General features: G+C 44.2%; 3 protein-coding genes and 1 long non-coding RNA gene across 5 annotated transcripts in view; 2 read left to right on the top strand and 2 right to left on the bottom strand.

Annotated features, from left to right (window-relative positions):
- LOC121400994 (WD repeat-containing protein 91-like) overlaps positions 1–20956 on the top strand; it is a 1149255-nt gene that overhangs the window by 1042162 nt on the left and 86137 nt on the right. The window lies entirely within an intron of this gene.
- LOC121400998 (class E basic helix-loop-helix protein 22-like) lies at positions 1131–2427 on the bottom strand. Its single transcript, XM_041585380.1, has one exon. It carries the CDS (start codon positions 1896–1898, stop codon positions 1230–1232), a length of 669 nt encoding a protein of 222 aa, XP_041441314.1. The 5' UTR covers positions 1899–2427; the 3' UTR covers positions 1131–1229.
- Positions 5937–20560, bottom strand: LOC121401040. The gene is made up of 3 exons (XR_005966064.1): positions 20513–20560; positions 12610–12686; positions 5937–5977 (listed from the first exon to the last, which is right to left on the bottom strand). It is a non-coding gene; the product is annotated as an uncharacterized LOC121401040 (long non-coding RNA).
- LOC121400970 (fibrous sheath CABYR-binding protein-like) lies at positions 15268–18344 on the top strand. Its single transcript, XM_041585331.1, has 9 exons — positions 15268–15406; positions 15767–15836; positions 15936–15975; positions 16102–16189; positions 16285–16338; positions 16436–16495; positions 16643–16716; positions 16806–17622; positions 18195–18344. Exons 1-9 carry the CDS (start codon positions 15374–15376, stop codon positions 18243–18245), a joined length of 1287 nt encoding a protein of 428 aa, XP_041441265.1. The 5' UTR covers positions 15268–15373; the 3' UTR covers positions 18246–18344.

Genomic DNA, 20956 nt, shown 5'->3' on the forward strand with positions numbered 1-20956 from the left:
GGAGAGCTGCTGAATAAAAAGCTAACTTAAACTAACTTAAAAACCACAAATGAAAAATGAAAACCAATGGCAAACTGTCTCAGAATATCACTCTCTACATCATACAGACAGTTAACTCAGAGGTGAACAACCCCTTTAAGTTAACCTTTAGTATGATATATTGGTTTTCACTTTTTATTATTTGTGATTTTAGAGCCATTTAGCTTTTTATTCAGCAGCTCTCCAGTTTGCAGTATCTGGTTGCTAGTGTCTAAATTACCCTAGCAACCACAAATTGATTTTGATTAAGAGACTGGAATATGAACTGAACGCCAGATATCAGGATGCCTTACTATCGCAGGCGAGAAAGAAAGACACCCATAGTTTCTCAGTATTTGGAGATTTCTCGGCAGAAGTCCAGCGCCAAAGAGCAAAGTTCATGGATGGGAAACGGCGCCTCCGAGACCTTAACCTGCCGTACGTGATGCTGTATCCCGCCAGACTGCGAGTTATCGTGGAGGGACAGACGCTTCTTCACCACGCCGCTCAAGCTCAGCAACTGGCTGGACACACAGAAGATCCGGGTCTGACACCTTAAGGCACGACAAGAGCAGCAGCATTTTCTCGTGACCAAAGGAAAGAGCCGCCCAACACGCAAATGAATGTACAGTGAGTAAGGCCTGTTGAATGTTTTGTTCTGTATAACTGATATCATTGCCAACAAGGCCAACCAGAACTTGATTGGACACTGAGGGGACAGTACATACCATCTATTTTATGAGTTGTCTCTTCAAAGCTATACTCACATACTAGCTGTTAACCCCATGGAACCGAGTAGGTGCACTGCTAACTTTAAAGTCTTTTACACTTGTTTATTCACCAGTTCCCAGGTGATATGTGTTTTTCAGTTTACGACCCTAAGGGGCCCAGCAAGAGTGAACTCCTCAGTTTAGCTGTGCTAGTTAGGGAGAAATTCTGCCAAAAGATGGGGACATGGGCGGAAGGGGAGGGGGCTGAAGGGGGAGGATACTTAATGGTTAAAGGACCAGTAACATCAAAACATTTTTTTTTAAAAATTCGTTAGAATACAACAAAATAAAAACACCAAGAACATTAAACTTTAAAATCACAAAAAGTCCACTTCCGCTCCTGTTCAGAAAAGGCGACAGGGCGACCATTCATTCTTCGGCACTTGATTTCTCCTCCCTGGCTATTCACTGACAGCAGCATGTGAAGAGGAACAAGGGACACTAAGCAGCAGCAGTAGCGCCTGTCTCCTGCACCGTGTCTCCCACCTCAGCGACTCGGTCCACGTTGAGCTGACTCTGCACATCGTGAGTGAGGGTGCGGCGCAACAGCAGCAGCTGCAGAGTTGGGGATGGAGGCGCCAGGGAGATGGCCTGGCCTTGGTTGAGATAAGCCATGAGCCGCCTCATCTCCTCGAGTGCCTGGGCTTGCATGAGGATGTAGTTCTTGGCCAGGAGCAGGATGGCTATCTTGGAGAGCTTGTGGACCGAGGGGCTGTGCACGTAGGGAATCACCAAGCGGAGCTCGTCCAGAGCATCATTCAGGTCGTGCATTCGCCTCCTCTCCCGGCCGTTGATGTTGAGCCGGAGAGTCCTCTGCTCCTTGGACTTCTTGCCTCCTCCGGTAGCGCATGGGGCATCCAGCTTCATTCCTGCTTGGGAGGCCATGTGCTCAGCCGATCTTAGCACCAGCTCGTAGCACCCATCGCTGTCATCATCCGGGCTCTGCTCCTCTTCCCCTCTGCTCTCTGTCACCGACACCCTGCCGCCAGCGCTCTCATCGTATTTGGCGCACATGTTGGTGGCGGCCAGAGATTCAATGGTTGTACCCAGGCCCGGACTGGCAATCTGTGGGTTCTGGCAAATGCCAGAGGGGCTGCCATAAGATGCCATAGAAAGTCACTATTTAGTGGGCTGGTGGGGAGCTCAACATGGACCGAGTCGCTGAGGTGGGAGACACGGTGCAGGATTAGTGGGTTAGCGCTGGCTCGGGTTCTCAGTCCGCATTACTCTCGCTAAGCAGCTAGTGTGCGCTGTCTTTTTCCTTTCCTGCGCGGGACCCCCCTGAACTGGCGAAGTCCAGCAGTCGGTGCCCTTAGTGCCAATCTCCCTTCTCAGTCCTTGGACTTGATACCAGTTGCTCCTGTATAACTGGTCGATGTAGAGGGCAACTCCCAGAACTAGAGCTTAGATCCTTCAGCTGCCCCGTGTATTGCAGTGGGATTATGGCCCAGACAGTAGCAGCAGCTTGGTGCCCTCTTCCTCTGCTAAAACTCTGTACTCAGGAACGGGTAGTTACACCGCAGCAGGGGTGATCTGTACAATATAGCGCTCTCTGATGCAGCAGCCGCTTCACATGTACAACATGAGAGATAGACAGGGAGCAGAAATCCAGCGCCGCACAGTGGCTGGTCGCCCTGTTGCCTTTTCTGAACTGGAACGGAAGTGGAGTTTCGGTAAGTTATTGCTTAATAAAGGCTTTGTAATTTTAAAGTTTTTATTTGTCATGGTGTTTATTTTTCGATGTATACTAACACATTTTTGATGTTACTGGTCCTTTAATAAGTTTGCATACGCATATAATTTAATGTTCAGGTACGATACATGGGAAAATCGGAATTGGTTCTACCCTGCACAACATGCTACTGAATGTATAAATGTCTAGAAAGTGTATTAGCTGCAATGTCAGGGTTTTAATAATCCCATTAAGCGCAGATTGACACTGGACTACCTCAAAAAATCAAATGCCAAAGTAATTCTACTGCAGGAAACCCATTTGGTGGGGGCACAGGCTCTGAGGTGCCCCTGGGTGGGATGGTTCTACCAAGCCCCATACTCCACACACTCTTCTGGAGTAGCAATACTAATACATAAAAGTGTACCCTTTAGATTTGAATCCATCAAAACAGACAAAAAGGGCAGATACATCTTTATACATGGCTTCCTCCAATCTCAAGAGGTGGTGCTTGCCTCTATATATGTACCTCCCCCTTACACAGATGAGTGTCTGGTGCAACTAATCCAATTTATAGCACAGTTCCCCCATGCTGCCGTAGTAGCTATAGGAGACTATAATGTCCTTATAGACCCCAGCATGGATAAGCTGCGTAGAGATAGTAGGACAGTCTCGACCCCCGCACACAAACTATTACAGAGGCGGCTGGCCTAGTGGAAGCATGGAGACATTACCACCAGGGAGTAAGGCAATACTCATGCTTCTCCACCTCACATATGATTCTGTCACGAATAGATCATGCCTTTCTGAGCCAAAGAGCGCTCACATCAGTTAAGACTATTAAATACCTGCCGAGAGGCATCTCAGACTACGCCCCATTGGAATTAGAATTGAGGCTAGAGCCCCAGCAAAGCAGACCCAGATGGTCTCTTAATCCTCTCTGGTTGCACCTACTTAAAAATCAGGATAGAGTAGAAGAAACCATTACAGACCTTTTAGGGGCCATTGAGGATTCAGACGACCACCTCAATGGGTGGGAGGCACTGAAAGGGCATCTCCGTGAGTTCATTCATGTAGAAATCAATGCCTACAAGGGTCAATACGCCATTAGGCAACAACAGCTAGAACAGAAGTAATTAGGATAGAAACACAAGTCGCAATACATCCCACAAATCAAGGATTTGAGGAACTGAAATCAGCGCAAGAGGCGGTTGCAGACTATATGACTGAAAAGGCAAAGCAACAGTACCTTTTCTCCAAAGTAAATATTCTCGAGCATGGAGAAAAAGCAGGGAAAATGCTAGCCCACTTGTCCAGACAATACTCAACACCCCCTGCTATCGGCCTCCTAAAAGACACAAATGGGAATCCAACGGCAGATCCGTTGGAAATACAAAATATTCTAAAGGGCTTCTACTCCAAGCTGTACTCGTCCACCCTAGCCCCCGCAGATATGCCAGGAGTAGAAGCATTCCTTAACTCAATGCAGCTTCCCCAACTAATTCCTGAGTATCGAGGGTACCTGGAGTCAAGTATATCCCTAATTGAGGTGCAAGAGGCAATTGATTCTTTCCCTAATGGGATAGCTGCAAGTGTTGATGGATTGCCCATAGAGCCCTGTATAAGGTCTGGAGTACATTAATTTCCAAAAACCTGTCCCCTATCCAAGCACTCCTCATGGTGCCTGTCAAAGCTAACAGGACTAACCTCAACCCCATTTTAGGGAATGTCAAGTGGGTCTTATCCAAGATTACCCATCTAATGGGAATTTCAAATGTTGACCCGTCTACCCCGCTATGGGGAAACGCCAACCTGGGCGGAGTGGTGGAGCTAAAGCCCCCAGAAGGTTGGTTAGACAAAGGGGTACGCAAAATAGATGATGTATGGCGACATGACAAACCCCTTGCATTCTCTGAACTTGAGCTGGGAGGGCCATAACCTCATCCCATTGGTTATTCTATATGAGGCTCAGGTTAAAGCTAACAAAGTGGTACAAAGAGAAGCCCCGGGAAATAGCTGGGCACCCAGTCATTGCACTAATAAATACAGAAAAAACCCAGGGCATAATTTCAAGGGTGTACAAACTGATCTGTAAGTAACGACACAAGGATAAAGGTTAAAATGCAGAGAGCAATGGGAAAGGGATCTTGGAGTCCTTACTGATACGCAGTTGGCTGCGCTTAAAGCCCCGTCTCAAGTGTCCTTCATTCCTAGGCACAGAATATTACAGCTGTACCCCCTACATAGGACCTACTACACGAGGAGCAGACTAATGTTCCCCAATCTCTCACCACAATGTCTTAGATGCAAACAAGCAGTGGGGGATCTACTACATACCCTTTGGAGTTGCCCCAAGCTTCAGGCATACTGGAGCGAGACACTGGAGATCCTAGAGGAAGTAACGGGGAGGGATAACCTAAGTGACCCTAAACTATGCGTATTAAATATACAGTCAGATACTATTGTGGACTCTCAAGGGGCTCTATTCCTAAGTAAAGCTCTATTTCAAGTGCGTAGAATCATTACCCTTAACTGGAAAGCGGAGGCCCCGCCAGTAGTAGCACATTGGATAAGTGAGGTGTCTAATCTGGCCAACACAGAGTTCATGTTAGCCAAATATAAGGGCTGTCTGGATAAGTTCCATAGGATATGGGACCCCTGGCTAAGGAAATACCCCCCGCAGAGGTACTGGAGCTGTGATTATTTGTAAAATAAACTCTGTCAGGGTAAAGTATAGTGTGACCAGACATAAGTAGATATTAGCTAGAACTGGATCATTATTGTCTCCTGTAATGGAATATTGTTGTCAAGCTCATACGTATATCCTACTGAATGTGATGTATAAATTTGCTTATGTTCAATAAAACTTACCTGAACAAAATAAAAGTTAACTCAAAGGTGAACAACCCCTTTAAGTTAACTTTTAGTATGATATTTTGGTTTCCATTTTTTATTTTTCATGGTTTTTGAGTTATATAGCTTTTTATTCAGCAGCTCTCCAGTTTGCAGTTTCCAATATCTGGTTGCTAGGGTTTAAATTACCCTAGCAACCATGAATTGACTTGAATAAAAGACTGCAATATGAAAGGCAGAGGCCTAAATAGAAAGATGAGCAATAAAAAGTAGGAATAACAATAATTTGTAGCCTTACTGAGCATTGGTTTTAGATGGAGTCAATGACCCCCATTTGAAATGTGTAAAAAGTCAGAAGAAGGCAAATATTAAAAAAAACGATGAAAAATAAATAACGAAGACCAAAAGTTGCTTAGAATCGCCTATTCTATAAAATACTAAAAGTTAACTCAAAGGTGAACCACAACTTTATTATGGTGGCCCCACCCTGGGGAAGAGTCCTGCGTGGAAACAATTTTTAATACCAAGACCTGTAACCCACACCCACATTTTTACCTACCTGACCCGCAACTGCATGATCTGCAAACTGATCCGTGACACGCTGACCACCATAAAGCAGGAAGTGCCGTTGCTGGAAACGGGAAGTGATGTCATCATTAGTGGGCTAGGCAGAAAAAAACAACATTTTTAATTACTTTTAAAGGAATAAAACTTGATAAGATCCACAACTTGACCTGCAAACCTCAGACCCCCAAACTGCATCTGAAAGTCCTTCCTACATCCTACAGGTTCTCTGTTTTTTGGGGGTACCCAACACCCTACAGGGCTCTACCCTGGGGTATTCAGACTCTTAGGACTGCCCTGCCTGGGAGCACAGGGAAAATGGCACCAATCAGCTCTCCAACACTCAGATGCTCCATTGGGGTAAAAGGCGGATAAATTATAGTCCCTCGTGCCTAGTGTGTTATAGTTGACAAACAAACCCATTTATTGTGGAGGAGAAAACGTGTCTTTGCTGATAGAAGTGAATCCTCGTCAGTCTGCTCTATGGATTCCCATTCAATAATCACACGCAATAACGTGGAAATAATTATTCTGCCGGGAGATTCTAATGAGCTTTTAGTCTTCTATCCGTGCAAACGTTGCTCAGAGACGCGTTGTGGTTTCCGATGGTGTGTGTGTGGCAAGGTTGTGTTGGGTTCTTATCTGAGGTTCCCAGACTGTAGAGCTTGACACCCTTGGGGGCAGTGACAGATGAAAGCCTGAAGGGTAGCTAGGGTGAGATTTGGGGAGAAAGCATATTTGTTCTCCTAGGTACCCCTGAATGCCAAGTTTGAAGGCCAGTTAAGATAACATGTTGGGTGTCTTTTTTCATAAATATCACTGAAAGATCATCTTGAAGGCCAAGTAGGTGAAGCCTTTTGGTGGATGTCTATTTTCTGTCCTACATACCCTGAAAGACAATTATGAAGGCCAGTTAGGGTAAGATTTAGGCTAAGCGTTACTGACCTAGTTACCCCTGAAAAGCCACCTTGAAAGGCCATTTCAGTGAGATTTGGGGTGAAGTTATCTGATGTCCTAGATATTCTACGTACTATGGGGGAAAATCACTAACGGGCGAAAATTCGCCAGCGACGGCTTCATCGCCTTCGCCATACTTCGCCAGGCGCAACTTCACACAGACAACAATAATTCACCAAGTTGCGAAGTTTCGTTGCCACCGCCAAACACTTGCGAAGTTGCGCTGTTACTACGGCAGGCATAGCGAAGTTGCACTAGCGTTATTGCATATGGCGAGAAGTTAAATTTCAATGGACGTATATGTTGCAGCAAATACATTACACTACAGAAGACCAGGGAACCTTAAGAAATAAAATAAAGTTGTTATATTGCCCTACACATGAGCCCACAGTATAGTTTATGTGCCATATGTAAGGCCCGGACTGACAATCTGTTGGTTCTGGCAAATGCCAGAGGGGCTGCTGTAAGTTGCCATAGACAGTCACTATTTAGTGGGCTGATGGGGGGCTGCTTGGGCCTCTGTGTACTTGGAATGCCAGGGCCTATTGTGAATCTCAGTCCGGACCTGGTAAGGAAATGTAGGGGGAAAGGAGGGTACCAAAGAAAATGTACAATCTCTTTTAGCCTATCACCCTGTAAAAAGGAAAAGACGCCAATGTTTTTTGGGACTTTTCAACTTTTTTTTGGACCAAGTCCTATCTACTCTATTGCACTTCGCCTGGTCTGAGGTGGCGAAGGCAAGTCTGGTGATAGAGTTAACGTTCAGTAAAAACATAAACTCGTAGCGTAGTAACGCTCTCTCGCCAGAGCGAAAACACACCTGCCGTTAGAGTGCGAAGTTGCGCTAGAGTCCATCTCCTAATTATGCCGGTGCCCATTAGTAAATTGGCGAAGTGCCAAAATGACGTCACGCTGGCGAATTTTCTCCAGCATTAGCCACTTTGCCCTTTAGTAAATTTGCCCCTATGGCTTAATAGCGGATGATTTCTTATATCGTAGATAACTCTGAAAGACCATCATGAAGGCCAATTAGGGGAAAATGTGGGTCAAGTGTCTGTTTGATGTCCTAGATACCCCTGAAACATCATCTTGAAGGCCATCGGGGGCCAGTTAGTGTGAGATTTGGGAAGAATGCCCAGGATACAAAACTACCTTGATGGTTTGTTAGGGTGGAATTTGGGGTCTAATGTTTGAAACCATGGCTGATAGACATTGATATTTCCTACATCTGAACTAAAGGGAGGGGGGCTGAACAAAAGCTGGACCTCCTACTACAGGATCTATCTTTTTATCTCCCTCTCTCTATCTGTCTGTATCCACCATTCACCAGTCTACTTCTATCTATGCATCTCATATGATCTCTCTCTCAATGTATCTGTCTCAATCTCTCCATATACAATTCATTGATTTCCTTTAAGTTATATAAATAGAATAAATTTGAACAAACAATAATAAGATAACGAATATAATTCTAACCCATCTCTTGCTTGAACGTTCTGTACACCCAAAGCCCGGCCAGCGGCACCCAAGGTCATTGCTGTGAAGGTGCAATTGTCACGGGGGCCTATCGGCTCTCAGCGGGGAAAGTCCGGACCTAGGAGGAAACTTCTGGTTAAAGTCCAAGATCGCGGTACAGAAGGGATCAAGAATAAACGTAGTCAAGATACAGGCAATAGTTCAAAAGGCTGGCGGCAATAATCAAAACAGAAAAATCCAATAATCAGCAATCACAGGAAAATAGAAACAGCCAGGAATGAAGTAGCCAAATCCTACAATCGGGCATTAAACCCGTGACCTTGGTGTCCTTTCATTTAGAATTTTGGCACCAGACACATCATCACGCATCTGCACACCGGCGTCACTAGGCTGTTGTCCACGTGGTGGCTATGGGTGCCGTCATCTTGGAAGCGGTGCTGTAGAGGAACGGTGAGCCCTGACAGCAATGCCCTCTCAGTGGGAGGCCATAAGTACCCACTTCTCTCTCTCTCGGCAGCCCTATCTCTAACCCCCTTTTACTCTCGCCTGATTGCTTTCCATTAAGGGCGACAAATTTTTATTTGTGTGATTCCTCTTCATGCTGTATTAGCTTAAGGGGGTCAAGTACTTTCCCCTCAAACCTTACTCTCCCCTCATACAATACTCTTCCATCATAGAATACTCTCCCCTCATACAGTACTCTCCGTTCATTCAGTACTCTCCGTTCATTCAGTACTCTCCCCTCATCTGTACTCTTCCATCATACATTACTCTCCCCTCAACGCGTCGGGCAGGGTTGACAGGTCTAATTATAAACCACCAGCAACCCTGGCGTTGGCATTTGGATTCTCGGATCACACGGTAAACACACAATATCCTACACTTTAATACACAGTACTCTCCCCTCGTACTGCACTCTCCCCTCATCTGTACTCTTCCCTCATACAATACTCTCCCCTCATACAGTACTCTTTCCTCATAAAGTACTCTCCCCTCGTACTGCACTCTCCCCTCATACAGTACTTTCCCCTTATACAGTACTCTTCCATCATACATTACTCTTCCCTCAATGCAGGGTTGCCAGATCTAATTTTAAACTACCAGCCTGGCAACCCTGACGTTGATATTTGAATTCTCGCATACATTGTAAACACACAATATCCTACACTTTATTATAAAGAATAGGTGGGATACATAAACTACTTAAGCGCCTAGTCTACAATCGACTAACCTCATTTCTCTCTGACAATAACCTGCTGGACCCCCTACAATCTGGTTTTAAGCCACAACACGCCACTGAAACTGCCCTGACTCGACTAACTAATGACCTTTTAACCGCTAAAGCCAACAATCATTTCTCACTACTAATACTACTTGATCTCTCAGCTGCATCTGACACTGTAGATCACCCTCTCCTCCTCCAGTCCCTCCATTCGTTTGGCCTTCGTGACACAGCCCTGTCCTTGTTCTCTTCTTACTTTACTTATCGTTACTTCAGTGTCTCCTACAACGGAGTAGCAACTTCTCCCCTACCTCTTTCTGTTGGGGATCCTCAAGGCTCTGTCCAGGGACCATTACTATTCTCCCTCTATACTTCCTCCCTCGGCAAATTAATCAACTCGAATGGTTTCCACTACCACCTCTATGCTGATGATACTCAGATCTATCTCTCATCTCCTGATCTCAACCCAGAACTCCTAACTCGCATCTCTTCCTGCCTATCTCTACCTGGATGTCACAACGCTGCCTTAAATTAAACCTCTCTAAAACTGAAATGGTTCTCTTTCCTCCAACTAACACCAGTAACATCCCAAAGGATCCATCATAGCTAACAATTCCACTATCACCCGGTCTCCCCAGGCCTTGGGGTTATCCTAGATTCTGCCCTGTCATTCACTCCTCATATCCAGTCACTTATTAAATCATGTCCAAACATAAAAACATATCCAAAATACGATCATTCATCACCCAAGATGCTGCCAAAATTCTTGTTCACTCTCTCGTCATATCACGTCTAGACTACGGTAACTCTTTTAATTGGCCTTCTCCTCCAGAGACTGTCACCTCTCCAGTCCATAATGAACACTGCTGCGAGGCTCATACACCTCAGCAACCGCTCCTCCTCTGCCTCGCCTTCTGTCAATCCCTGCACTGGCATCCGCTACCTTTCAGAATCAAATTCAAATTAATGACCCTGACTTCAAAGCACTTCATAACTCTGCCCCACCCTACATCTCTCAACTCATCTCTATATACTCACCAACCACTTACTACGCTCCTCTACTGACCTGCTACTCAACTCTTCTCTCATTACCTCCTCACATGCTCGCATTCAAGACTTTGCAAGGGCTGCACCCCTCCTCTGGAACTCTCTCCCACGATCTGTCCGACTTTCTCCCAACTTTTCTGCTTTTAAGAAATCTCTTAAAACGCACTTCTTTCGAGAAGCCTCCCCTCACTCTGCTTAACTACCAAATGCAACACCACATACAGTACCACATTTCTCACCCACTTAATTTGATCTAGCCCACTCCCACGACTTGTGTATTACTCCCTCCCTTTAGAGTGTAAGCTCTTTTGCATAGGGCCTTCCTCACCTTTTGTACCTGTATTGATTGTGATGTATGTAACTCCATATGTTCTATGTATATAATTCATGTGATTTAGTTGTATAATCACATTTACTTTACAGTGCTACACAATTTGTTGGCGCTATATAAATACATGTTAATAATAATAAAATAATAATAATACAGCAGAAACATGGGAGTTAGTCAGGAATGGGACAACCCCGTTACCTGAAGCCCCAATGCTCCTTCTGATGATGTCAGTTGAAAATCGATAGTGATGTCAGAGTGTTGGAAATGCAGGTTACAGACTAACGTTTCAGCCCAACGAGGCCTTTCTCAAAGTGCTAACATAGTATTAAAACGAGCCTTATATCTATGTACTGGCGGGAAAAACAGCAGTCACAACTATGACGTGAGAACTAAGCAACTGCCTATTAAATCCATCACATTAAGTACATAAATAGTGTAAACCATGTCATTAAGATGTATGCATCAGTCAGTCTGTTGTGTTATCACCTTACACACTTCAGCATACTCACATACTTGATTATCAATAAAAGGGTTAAAAACAAACCATTAAGTAACACTATGTAGTTGATTGTTAACCGAAGTGAACATAATGTGTTACAAATGTTACTAATGTGACTTCCTTTGAATATGATATTATCAGCCTCCCTGTCCATGTCCCAGCTCCTACTCAATTCCCTATATACACCCCAATAAAACTATTGATGCTTTTGATCAGCAGCTATTAAGCTCCATCACTGCACTCTTAAGTTATATACCTTATGGCATCTAATTATCTACATCCCATGCTGTTGCTGAACTACACATCCCATGCTGTTGTTAAACGACACATTTAATATATAAGCTAAAGTTGGTATTTAAACTTACTGTGAGGCTGGTTTACACTATTTATGTACTTAATGTGATGTATTCAATAGGCAGTCGCTTAGTTCTCACGTCATAGTTGTGACTGCTGTTTTTCCAGCCAGTACATAGATATAAGGCTCGTTTTAATACTATGTTAGCACTTTGAGAAAGGCCTTGTTGGGCCGAAACGTTAGTCTGTAACCTGCATTAAAGCTATCTATAATCGTTTACTCCCTGAGAGTGTGGTTCTTTTTTAGAAGATATATATATATATATATATATATATATATATATATATATCTAATTATCTACATCCCATGCTATATAAGCTATATATATATATATATATATATATATATATATATATATATATATATATATATATATATATATATATATGAAATTAAGCACCTAATCTGTTATATAAGAGCGATTATATCGCAAGGTAGAAAACTTCTAATGAACAGGAGATGTAGTAACAATTTGTAACTTATGAACTTGCAACTTGTGAACTTTATGATACATTTAACTAATATGAAGTCGTGTAGTGATGTGCGGGTCGGGTTTTTCTCCGCGCCCGCCTGAGCCTGACTTCTGACTTCCCTTTATAGACCCAACCCGCTGATGATGTCACAAAAGGGCGGGGTGAGCAGGCGCAGGGGATATAAAGCCAGAAGCCGGCAGTTGAAGTTGAGGATCGGGGTCGGCCTGTACCGGGTCCAGCAGGTATTGGGCCGGCACGCATATCACTACTATGAAGTCTAGATTGTTTTTTAACCATTTTTTCAATGTATTGATAATTGCCATGTTAATTGATAGAATAGAAAATAGAACAGAAAATACCGCTCTGACTCACCGCTAGCCTTCTTTGCAATACAGGCGGCCCATGGATCTGTCTCTGGGCGCTGGATTCTCTTGGCGTCCCACGCCTCACTGAATAGGAAGAAGAAAAGACAACGTTTCTGCTCACTGGAGTGCTTTAAAATAAAAAAATCTTTATTGTTTCATAATAACGGACATGCTAATGATTAAGGCCGTCTGTGCCCGAAACGCGTCAAGCTAGACGTGCTGTGTGCCCATTACTATGGATCAATAAAGATTTTGGATTTTAAAGCACTCTGGTGTGCGGAAACTTGGCCTATGTTAATTGATATGACAAGTTCCTTGGGAGGGGTTTTCTCTTGGGTATAAGACACATGGTGGTATAATGGATACTGAGGTCTCTGAGAAGTACGTTGTTGCGAAATGCGTTAGACCTTGGATGCTGATTTTTAACCAAAAGAAATAATAAAGATGGATGTTTTTTTTAAACCGATGCTGAATTGAGCGATCCTTAACCTTCGGAGTGCGCTGCAACACTTTTTTTTTTCCAACACTTGGTGAAATTGTTTCCCTTAGCGACAGACTTGGGGCAGCAGCCCCCGAGTCAGACCACAAATCGGCTAAGCCAATCCATATATTTTACCTGTAAATGAGTGTCGGGATGGCCTGTGTGCGGGGGATTAACTTGAAATCATAAGTGTAGGGCTCAGGCCAAGAGCACCCGGGCCACGTGGATTGAACAGTGAGCGACTATAGAACCCAAAGGCTTAATTATAGTTGGATTGGTGGGAGTTTAATAGACAAAGAGGATATAGCCGCTACGGGTGCTGGATATATGTATATATAATTTGTGTGCTATGAACAACAGCAGCAGCACTGATTGGAACCCTGGCTGATGAATGAATGGATCCAACAGACTCAATAGGCCACACATACAAAGCAATACTCAGTGTACTTAATAGGCTGTGTATGTACTGCACATCTAATTAGAAATAAATGCCATATAAACCTCACTCATCAAAAGGGGACACTTCCCCTTTAAGAGTAGGGAACAGAGGTGACTTCACCCAGGCGTTGTGACAGTTGGTTCAGTCCGTTGGTTGGCCCTGTGGTGAGAGGTAAGTGGACTTTCCCTCTGGGAGATTTATTGCCAAAAAACTTTATTTTAGTGCAAAAAGAGGCAGGAATTTGGGCAATGTTTTTCCCCCGGACTAGTAGGTGTTGCACCTCTCACTGATTTTAGTGAATTTAGAGAATTTTTCCCTAAAATGTGCTTGGGAGGAGCCTTTAATCTTAGTGCTGGTTGGGAGACACAGACCAGGATTTGGCAGTTATACAGGACTGTCAGCAAATATTCACATTTATTAATGAAGGGAACATTTGGGGACCCCTGTACCTCACCATAAGCTGCTTAATTTGTGTTCCCAGTACTGACAGGCTCCTTAGAGATTTGCCCCTCTGCCCCCTGGTATCTGCCCCCAGCCCTGCTCTTATGTACCAACATTGTAGCTAAATACATGTTCCCTTTATCCAAGTCTGGAACTAGGGGTGGGAAGCAGAGGCACGTGCCATGGGGACAGTAGGGGGTGATAGTAAATGAGCGGGAGGGACATACAGCAGGTCCCATAGAAGAGAGGTGACTTTACCCATAGGGATTTGACAGTTGGTTTTGTCCGTTGGTTGGCTCTGGGTTAAGTGTATATTCTCTCCAAGACATTTTTTTGCCAAATATCCCTTAAATTAGTGAAAAATTAGATAGTTGGTGCCCCCCAGTCTGTAACTAGGGGTGGAAAGCAGAGGCACGAGCCATGGGGACAGTAGGGGGTGATAGTAAATGAGTGGGAGGAACAGCAGGTTCCACAGAAGAGAGGTGACTTTACCAATAGGGATTTGACAGTTGGTTTAGTCCGTTGGTTGGCTCTGGGTTAAGTGTATATTCTCTCTGGGGTTATTTGACAAATAACATTTACTACAATAAAAAAAAAAGGGACCAGGACCTGACAAAGCTCAAGTTTAGGGGACAATAGATCTCTACCTTCCTCTGTATTATATAGGAAATATTAAGCACTAAATTCATTAACTTGCCTTTTTATTCTCTTTTCTATACAGATTGCTACAGAGCTTTTCCTGCTTTTTTTGGACTGATTTTGCTGCTACACCTGCCTGATAACACCTGGGTTTATTTTTGGCTTCTCCATTGTTCAGTCACATCCATCTTCATCTGAACAGTGTAAGAGAGAGCCAGGGGTTCCTTAGGGAGACCCCCTTGGGGTGCCCCGGCCTTGTGCCGCCCCCTATTTTTTTTAACATCAGAGAAGCTTCTTGAAGAGGTAAATCTTGCAAATTCAACTGATTCAGCACATGATTTCTTCTTCAGCAAATCTGCCCTAAATTCACTTGAGGGGGGTCCCACGTGGCTTTGTGCATATGAGCCCATACGGTTACTGTATATGGGATTTATAAGAAGCCAATCCATCGCTATCAGCAGCATTAATAATACAAATAGGGGAATATACAGAAGGAAATAATTGCCTTTAACTTTACTTTTAGTATGTTATAGGATGGCTAACTCTTAGCAACTTTTCAATTGGTCTTCAATAAGTTGTTTTATAGCTGCTGAATAAAAAGCTAATTAATGCAAAAACCCCACAAATTATAAAAAATGAAACCCAAGTGCAAATTGTCTCAGAATATCACTCTCTATATCATACCAAACGTTTATTTAAAGGTGAACAAACCCTTTAACCGTGACTTCATTTTGCCTGATTGTGTCCATTTGTCCCTTTAGGTTTTCGACGATGGAGGAGATAACAATCAAGACATCTCTCCTGGTAATGCCTCAGTGTAAAATAAATCCTCTCTCATCTGAACTGCTGTTTCCCTTTCACTCTTCTATATAAGCTCTCCTTAAGCAGCTGTCTGTCTGTCTGTCTGCACTGCTTCCTTTTATACATACAGGTGGGAGCTGCCATACCATTTGCCTCTGTGCGAGTAGAACTGACATCCAGGAAAAACAACCACTACGTTTATTTCCTTTTTTCAGAATAAAATCTCCTTATTCCTGCAATGTTTGCCCTATAGAAACCCCAAACCCTTTTCTGTCTCTATTCTCCTCAGATTCAGACTGACTGTGAGCAGCATTTAGAGCCATTTAGTATTCTGTCCCTAATGCTCTTTCCTTTCACTTACAGACGCTGTACGTCGTCCTGGAGGACTTCAGGGAGGAAGACACCGACTTTAAGGCCCTTGCCTCTTATTACGGTAAAATCCTATTTTATTTATCAGTTCCTACGTTTTATTATATGTGAATTCCTTTCCCCCTTTAGCTCAGTATTTAACATAAATGTGTTTTTCCCACAGAACATCACTACCGGGTCCACTACGGCAGGAACGTCGTCCTGTAAGTAAAACATAAATGCTCTTATTACATGTTGGGAATCATTTGCTATTGCCCCAGGGGTAAGTGCAAGGGCAATAAGGCTGGAAAATGTTTTTATTAACGCTCAGTGATATTTTTCTTTTTCAGAGAGGACTTTATTCTTCGATATTTCAGCGACCCGAGGACGACGCACAGAGACAACATTTATGAGTACTGGGTGTTGATCCATTATCTGGTATGTAATGCAGAATAGATGTCTAGATAAATAGAGAATAAATTATATTAGATTGCCAGCTCTTGTGTAACACTGCAACTTTCTTTATGTTACAGGAAGTGCTCGAGAGGGAGTGTGTCGCCCTCTACAGTGAGGAGTTGCTGCCTCCTGTAAGTGTCACTATTATTATTATTATAGGAGAGGTTATTATTCACTGTGTGTCTCTATAATAATTATATTATTAACATTGACTCTCTCCTTCCGCAGGAAGCATCATCGGAACGCTGGAGATGGGGGCAGCATTTCGAGTATCTGCGGCTGCAGAATGTAAGTTCCCCCATCACATGGGAATCCCACACCCTCACTGCCCTCAGTGTATAAAGGTACTATTAGCAGTACATATACAGACATAATCATAACTGTCTCCTTTCTTTCCCCTTTGCTCCTATCCTTGTGCCTCCCCTGCACCCGCAGACTATCCAATGGCACCTTCACCAGCTTGCCATGACGCTCTGGGAGAGGGAGCAGAAGCTGCAGGAGGCTGCTGGGTATGTATTTTGCACTAAACACTTTCAATTACACTTACTGCCACTTTACAATAATGACAATAACGATATTTATTTCCCTTCAAACCTAGTGAGGAACAAAAGCCAAATCCTGCAGCTGAGGGAGAGGAGGAAGAAGTTCCTGCGGTGGAGGAAGAGAAGGAAGAGGGAGCTCCTGGACAACATCGAGCTCCTGCGGAGGAGGAGGAGGAGGAGAGAGAAGAGAGAGCCTCTGGGGAACAACCAGCTCCTGCACCAGAGAAGGAGAAAGAAGAGGGAGCTCCAGAAGAACAACAAGCTCCTGCAGCAGAGAGAGAAGAGGGAGCGCCTGGAGAAAAGCAAGCTCCTGATGCTGAGGAGGACGAGAGAGAGGAGGGAGCCCCTGGAGAACAACCAGCTCCTGCAGCGGAGGAGGAGGAGAGAGAAGAGGGTGCCCCTGGGAAACAACCAGCTCCTGCAGCAGAGGAGAAGGAAGAGGGAGCTGATGGAGAACAGCAAGCTCCTGCAGCGGAGGAGGAGAAGGAGGAAGGAGCTCCTGGACAACAGCAAGCTCCTGCTGCAATAGAGAAGGAGATGGAAGAGGGAGCCCCTGGGGAACAACCAGCTCCTCCAGGGGAGGAGGAGACAGAAGAGCGAGCCCTTGAGGAACAACAAGCTCCTGCACTGGAGGAGGAGAGAGAAGAGGGAGCTCTTGAAGAACAAGCTCCTGCAGCAGAGGAGGACGAGAGAGAGGAGAGAGCCCCTGGGGAACAACAAGCTCCTGCACCGGAGGAGGAGAAAGAAGAGGAAGCAGCTAAAGAACAAGCTCCTGAGTTGGAAGAGATCATCGAAGATCCTCCGGTGGTAGAAAGGCCGACCCTCCGAAAACGGGTCAAGAAGGCCATAATGAAGAGGCTCCGCAGGGTTTGGGTAATGTATCAATTTACTGACAATTACCCTTCTTCTAGAGATACCTCATGTTGTCCAATGCAGCTCCACTTTACTTCCTGCTCTTCTGAGCATTTTCAATCAGAACAATAGAAAGGAAGTCATACACCCTGTCTGTTGAGCCCGCAGGCTGATCACTTTGAGGGCGCACCCCATAGACCAATGTTTGGCTGCCTTTAGGGTGTAAGAGGTTGCTGACAGGGATCTAAGTCTGCAGATAAAGTGTTGATTGTATAGTAGGCCAATAACAGGGGAGGCAGGTAACTCTTACAGGGCTGCTGGACATCTGGCTTAGATATCCACCTTTGGAAATGGGTTGCCACTGGGTAATGGACTGGCACCAGCTAATCAAAGAGTATAAAAGAATAAATGGCACAGGCTCAGACTGAAATTCATAAGAGGCCCTGACATTCCATGTGTAGAGAGACCCAAACAGTCCCCAAAGGCCCAACAAATAGTGCGCTCTTAAAGCAACACCGAGCCTTTAATATCATAAAGAAACAAGTGTTTGTCTTTATTCTTATCTTAACATTTTCTAAATCTTTTCTTTTCAGCATTCCACCCAAAGACTCACCTGCTGCCGCCGACCCACCACCACGGCCTAAATCCTTTCCTTCCAACCTACCTATCCCGAGAGCGTATGTCTGTGTGTGTCTGTCTGTTATGTACAGGAGGGAGAGTAGGGATTGTGTACAGGAGGGAGAGTAGGGGGTTGTGTACAGGAGGGAGAGTAGGGGGTTGTGTACAGGAGGGAGAGTAGGGGGTTGTGTACAGGAGGGAGAGTAGAGGGTTATGTACAAGAGGGAGAGTAGGGGGTTGTGTATAGGAGGGAGAGTAGGGGGTTGTGTACAGGAGGGAGAGTGGGGGTTATTTACAGGAGGGAGAGTGAGGGTTGTGTAGAGGAGGGAGAGTAGGGGGTTGTGTACAGGAGGGAGAGTAGAGGGTTGTGTATAGGAGGGAGAGTAGGGGGTTGTGTATAGGAGAAGATTGAGGGGGGGTGTATAGGTGAGGGGTGAATAGGAGGTTGGGGTGTATAGATACGGGGCGGGGGGGGTTTAGCCATGATCCAGGGTGTAGAACCGACTGCCGTTTCTAGGAGTCAGGAAGGAATTTTTACCTTCAGTGCAGATTGGCCCCCATAGCACTCTAGGGTTTTTCTCCTTCCTCTGGATCATCCACTGTTAGGGAGGCCCAAATATAAATTGCATATTAATTGTAATAAATCCTGTGCTCACCGCCAGGTTTCCCCATAAATATGTCTCTGTGTTTTTCTTTAATCCCTATGGTGAATATTGAGGGAAGGGGCTCCTGTGCCTCGTTCTACTAAAGATGACTGAGCGGTTGTGTGAGGGTAAAACTGGGTGGTGGTGCTGATACAGGGGTTTAGTTGAAGAAGGGAATGGGTTAATATCTCTGCAGGGTTAATTGATTAATATGTACATGACGGGGCTGAAAGACATAGGGACACATACTGATCTCTAATGATTGGAGGGAACTAGAATATTGCTTTACTCCATAGGCCACAATGTAACAGCATTTCCATTCAAGTCCAAGGCCCCTTTCTTAACACTGGAATTCCATCCACTTCCCACCAGCCTATTGTCACTATACCAGACATTTAGTATATGAAGGAGCTTGATATTGGCCAATGGCTAAGCTGCATTTGTTTTTTGGGTACCACTTTCTCCAGGTTATGAGACGTCCTTTTGGGGTGGGGGGTTCCTGCTAAAACGATTGAGTTAAAAACATTGGTGGCCTGGGGCCCTAAGAGTTAAAAACATTGGTGACCTGGGGCCCTAAGAGTTAAAAACATTGGTGGCCTGGGGCCCTAAGAGTTAAAAACATTGGTGGCCTGGGGCCCTTAGAGTTAAAAACATTGGTGGCCTGGGGCCCTAAGAGTTGTAAGTGGAACTGAGATAACCCCTCGGAAGTTCATGCAAATCACCTGGTTATCCACTCGTCCATTAAAGGGGTTGTTCAGCTTTCAGTTAACTTTTAGTAGGTTATAGAATGGTGAATTCTATGCAACTTTTCAATTGGTCTTCATTATTTACTTTTTATTGTTTTTCATTTACCTTTTTTTCTGATTCTTTCCAGTTTTCAAATAGGGTCACTGACCCCATCTAAAAACAAGTGCTCAGTAAAGCTACAAATGATCTATTATTGCTCTTTTTTTATTACTCCTCTTTGTATTGAGGCCTCTCCTATTCATATTCCAGTCTCTTATTCAAATAAATGAATGGTTGCTAGGGTAATTTGGAGCCGAGCAACCCGATATTGGAAACTGCAAACTGGAGAGCTGCTGAATAAAAAGCTAAATAACTCAAAAACCACAAATAAAAACCAATGGCAAATTGTCTCAGAATATCCCTCTCTACATCATATAACAGTTATCTCAAAGGTCAACAACCCCTTTAAGTTAACTTTTAGTCTGATATACTGGTTTTCACTTTTGATTATTTGTGGTTTTAGAGTCATTTAGCTTTTTATTCAGCAGGTCTACAGTTTGCAGTTCCCACAATCTGGTTGCTAGGGTCCAAATTACCTTAGCAACCATGCACTGATTTGATTAATAGACTGGAATATGAATAGGAGAGGCCTGGATAGAAAGAGGAGTAATAAAAAGTACCAATAACAATAAATTTGTAGCCTTACAGAGCATTTGTTTTTAGATGGGGTCAGTAACCCCCCATTTGATATCTGGAAAGAAGAAGGCAAATAATAAAAAAAAAAAAAAAAAAGAAATAATGAAGACCAATTGAAAAGTTGCTTCGAAATTAACTAAACGTTAACTTGAAGGTGAATCACCACTTTAATATAAGGCCCCACCTTACGGTAGAGTACCCGCACCCACACCCACATTTTTACCTACCTGACCCGCAACTGCCTGATCTGCAAACTGATCCGCGACTCGCTGACCACCATAAAGCAGGAAGTGCCGTTGCTGGAAACAGGAAGTGACGTCATCAGAAGTGGACTAGGCAGAAAAAAACATTTTTAAAAACTTAAATTTTTATTAGAATAATTCTCACATGACAGGTATACATACGGAGTGGTATAACACAGTTCCACCAGATAATAAAGCACAGGCAATCCTAGGTTAACATATTACCCAGGGGAGGAGATGAACTCCACTATGCCCACCCGTAGTGCCCACCAGTTGTTAAGGGGTGTTTACCCATTATCATCATTTCCCCGAGAGGACAAGGGCGGTGTATTTCGGTTTACCGTCCAGTACTGCCAGATAAGGGGGTTTTTGTCCAAAAGGCCTTTTTTGACCATTATTGCTTTTTCCATTGCTGCTTGATCTTTCATC

Source organism: Xenopus laevis, chromosome 3L (assembly GCF_017654675.1).
Source record: "Xenopus laevis strain J_2021 chromosome 3L, Xenopus_laevis_v10.1, whole genome shotgun sequence".
NCBI classification, from domain to species: domain Eukaryota; kingdom Metazoa; phylum Chordata; class Amphibia; order Anura; family Pipidae; genus Xenopus; species Xenopus laevis.

Bases quoted from the DNA above. Each gene is read 5' to 3' on its own strand.
- LOC121400970 (XM_041585331.1), top strand. From the start codon at position 15,374: ATGGAGGAGATAACAATCAAGACATCTCTCCTG. The intron at 15,837-15,935 runs GTAAAATCCTAT...TTTTTCCCACAG, and splicing joins GGCCCTTGCCTCTTATTACG to AACATCACTACCGGGTCCAC. The intron at 16,496-16,642 runs GTAAGTTCCCCC...CTGCACCCGCAG, and splicing joins AGTATCTGCGGCTGCAGAAT to ACTATCCAATGGCACCTTCA.
- LOC121400998 (XM_041585380.1), bottom strand. From the start codon at position 1,898: ATGGCATCTTATGGCAGCCCCTCTGGCATTTGCCAGAACCCACAGATT.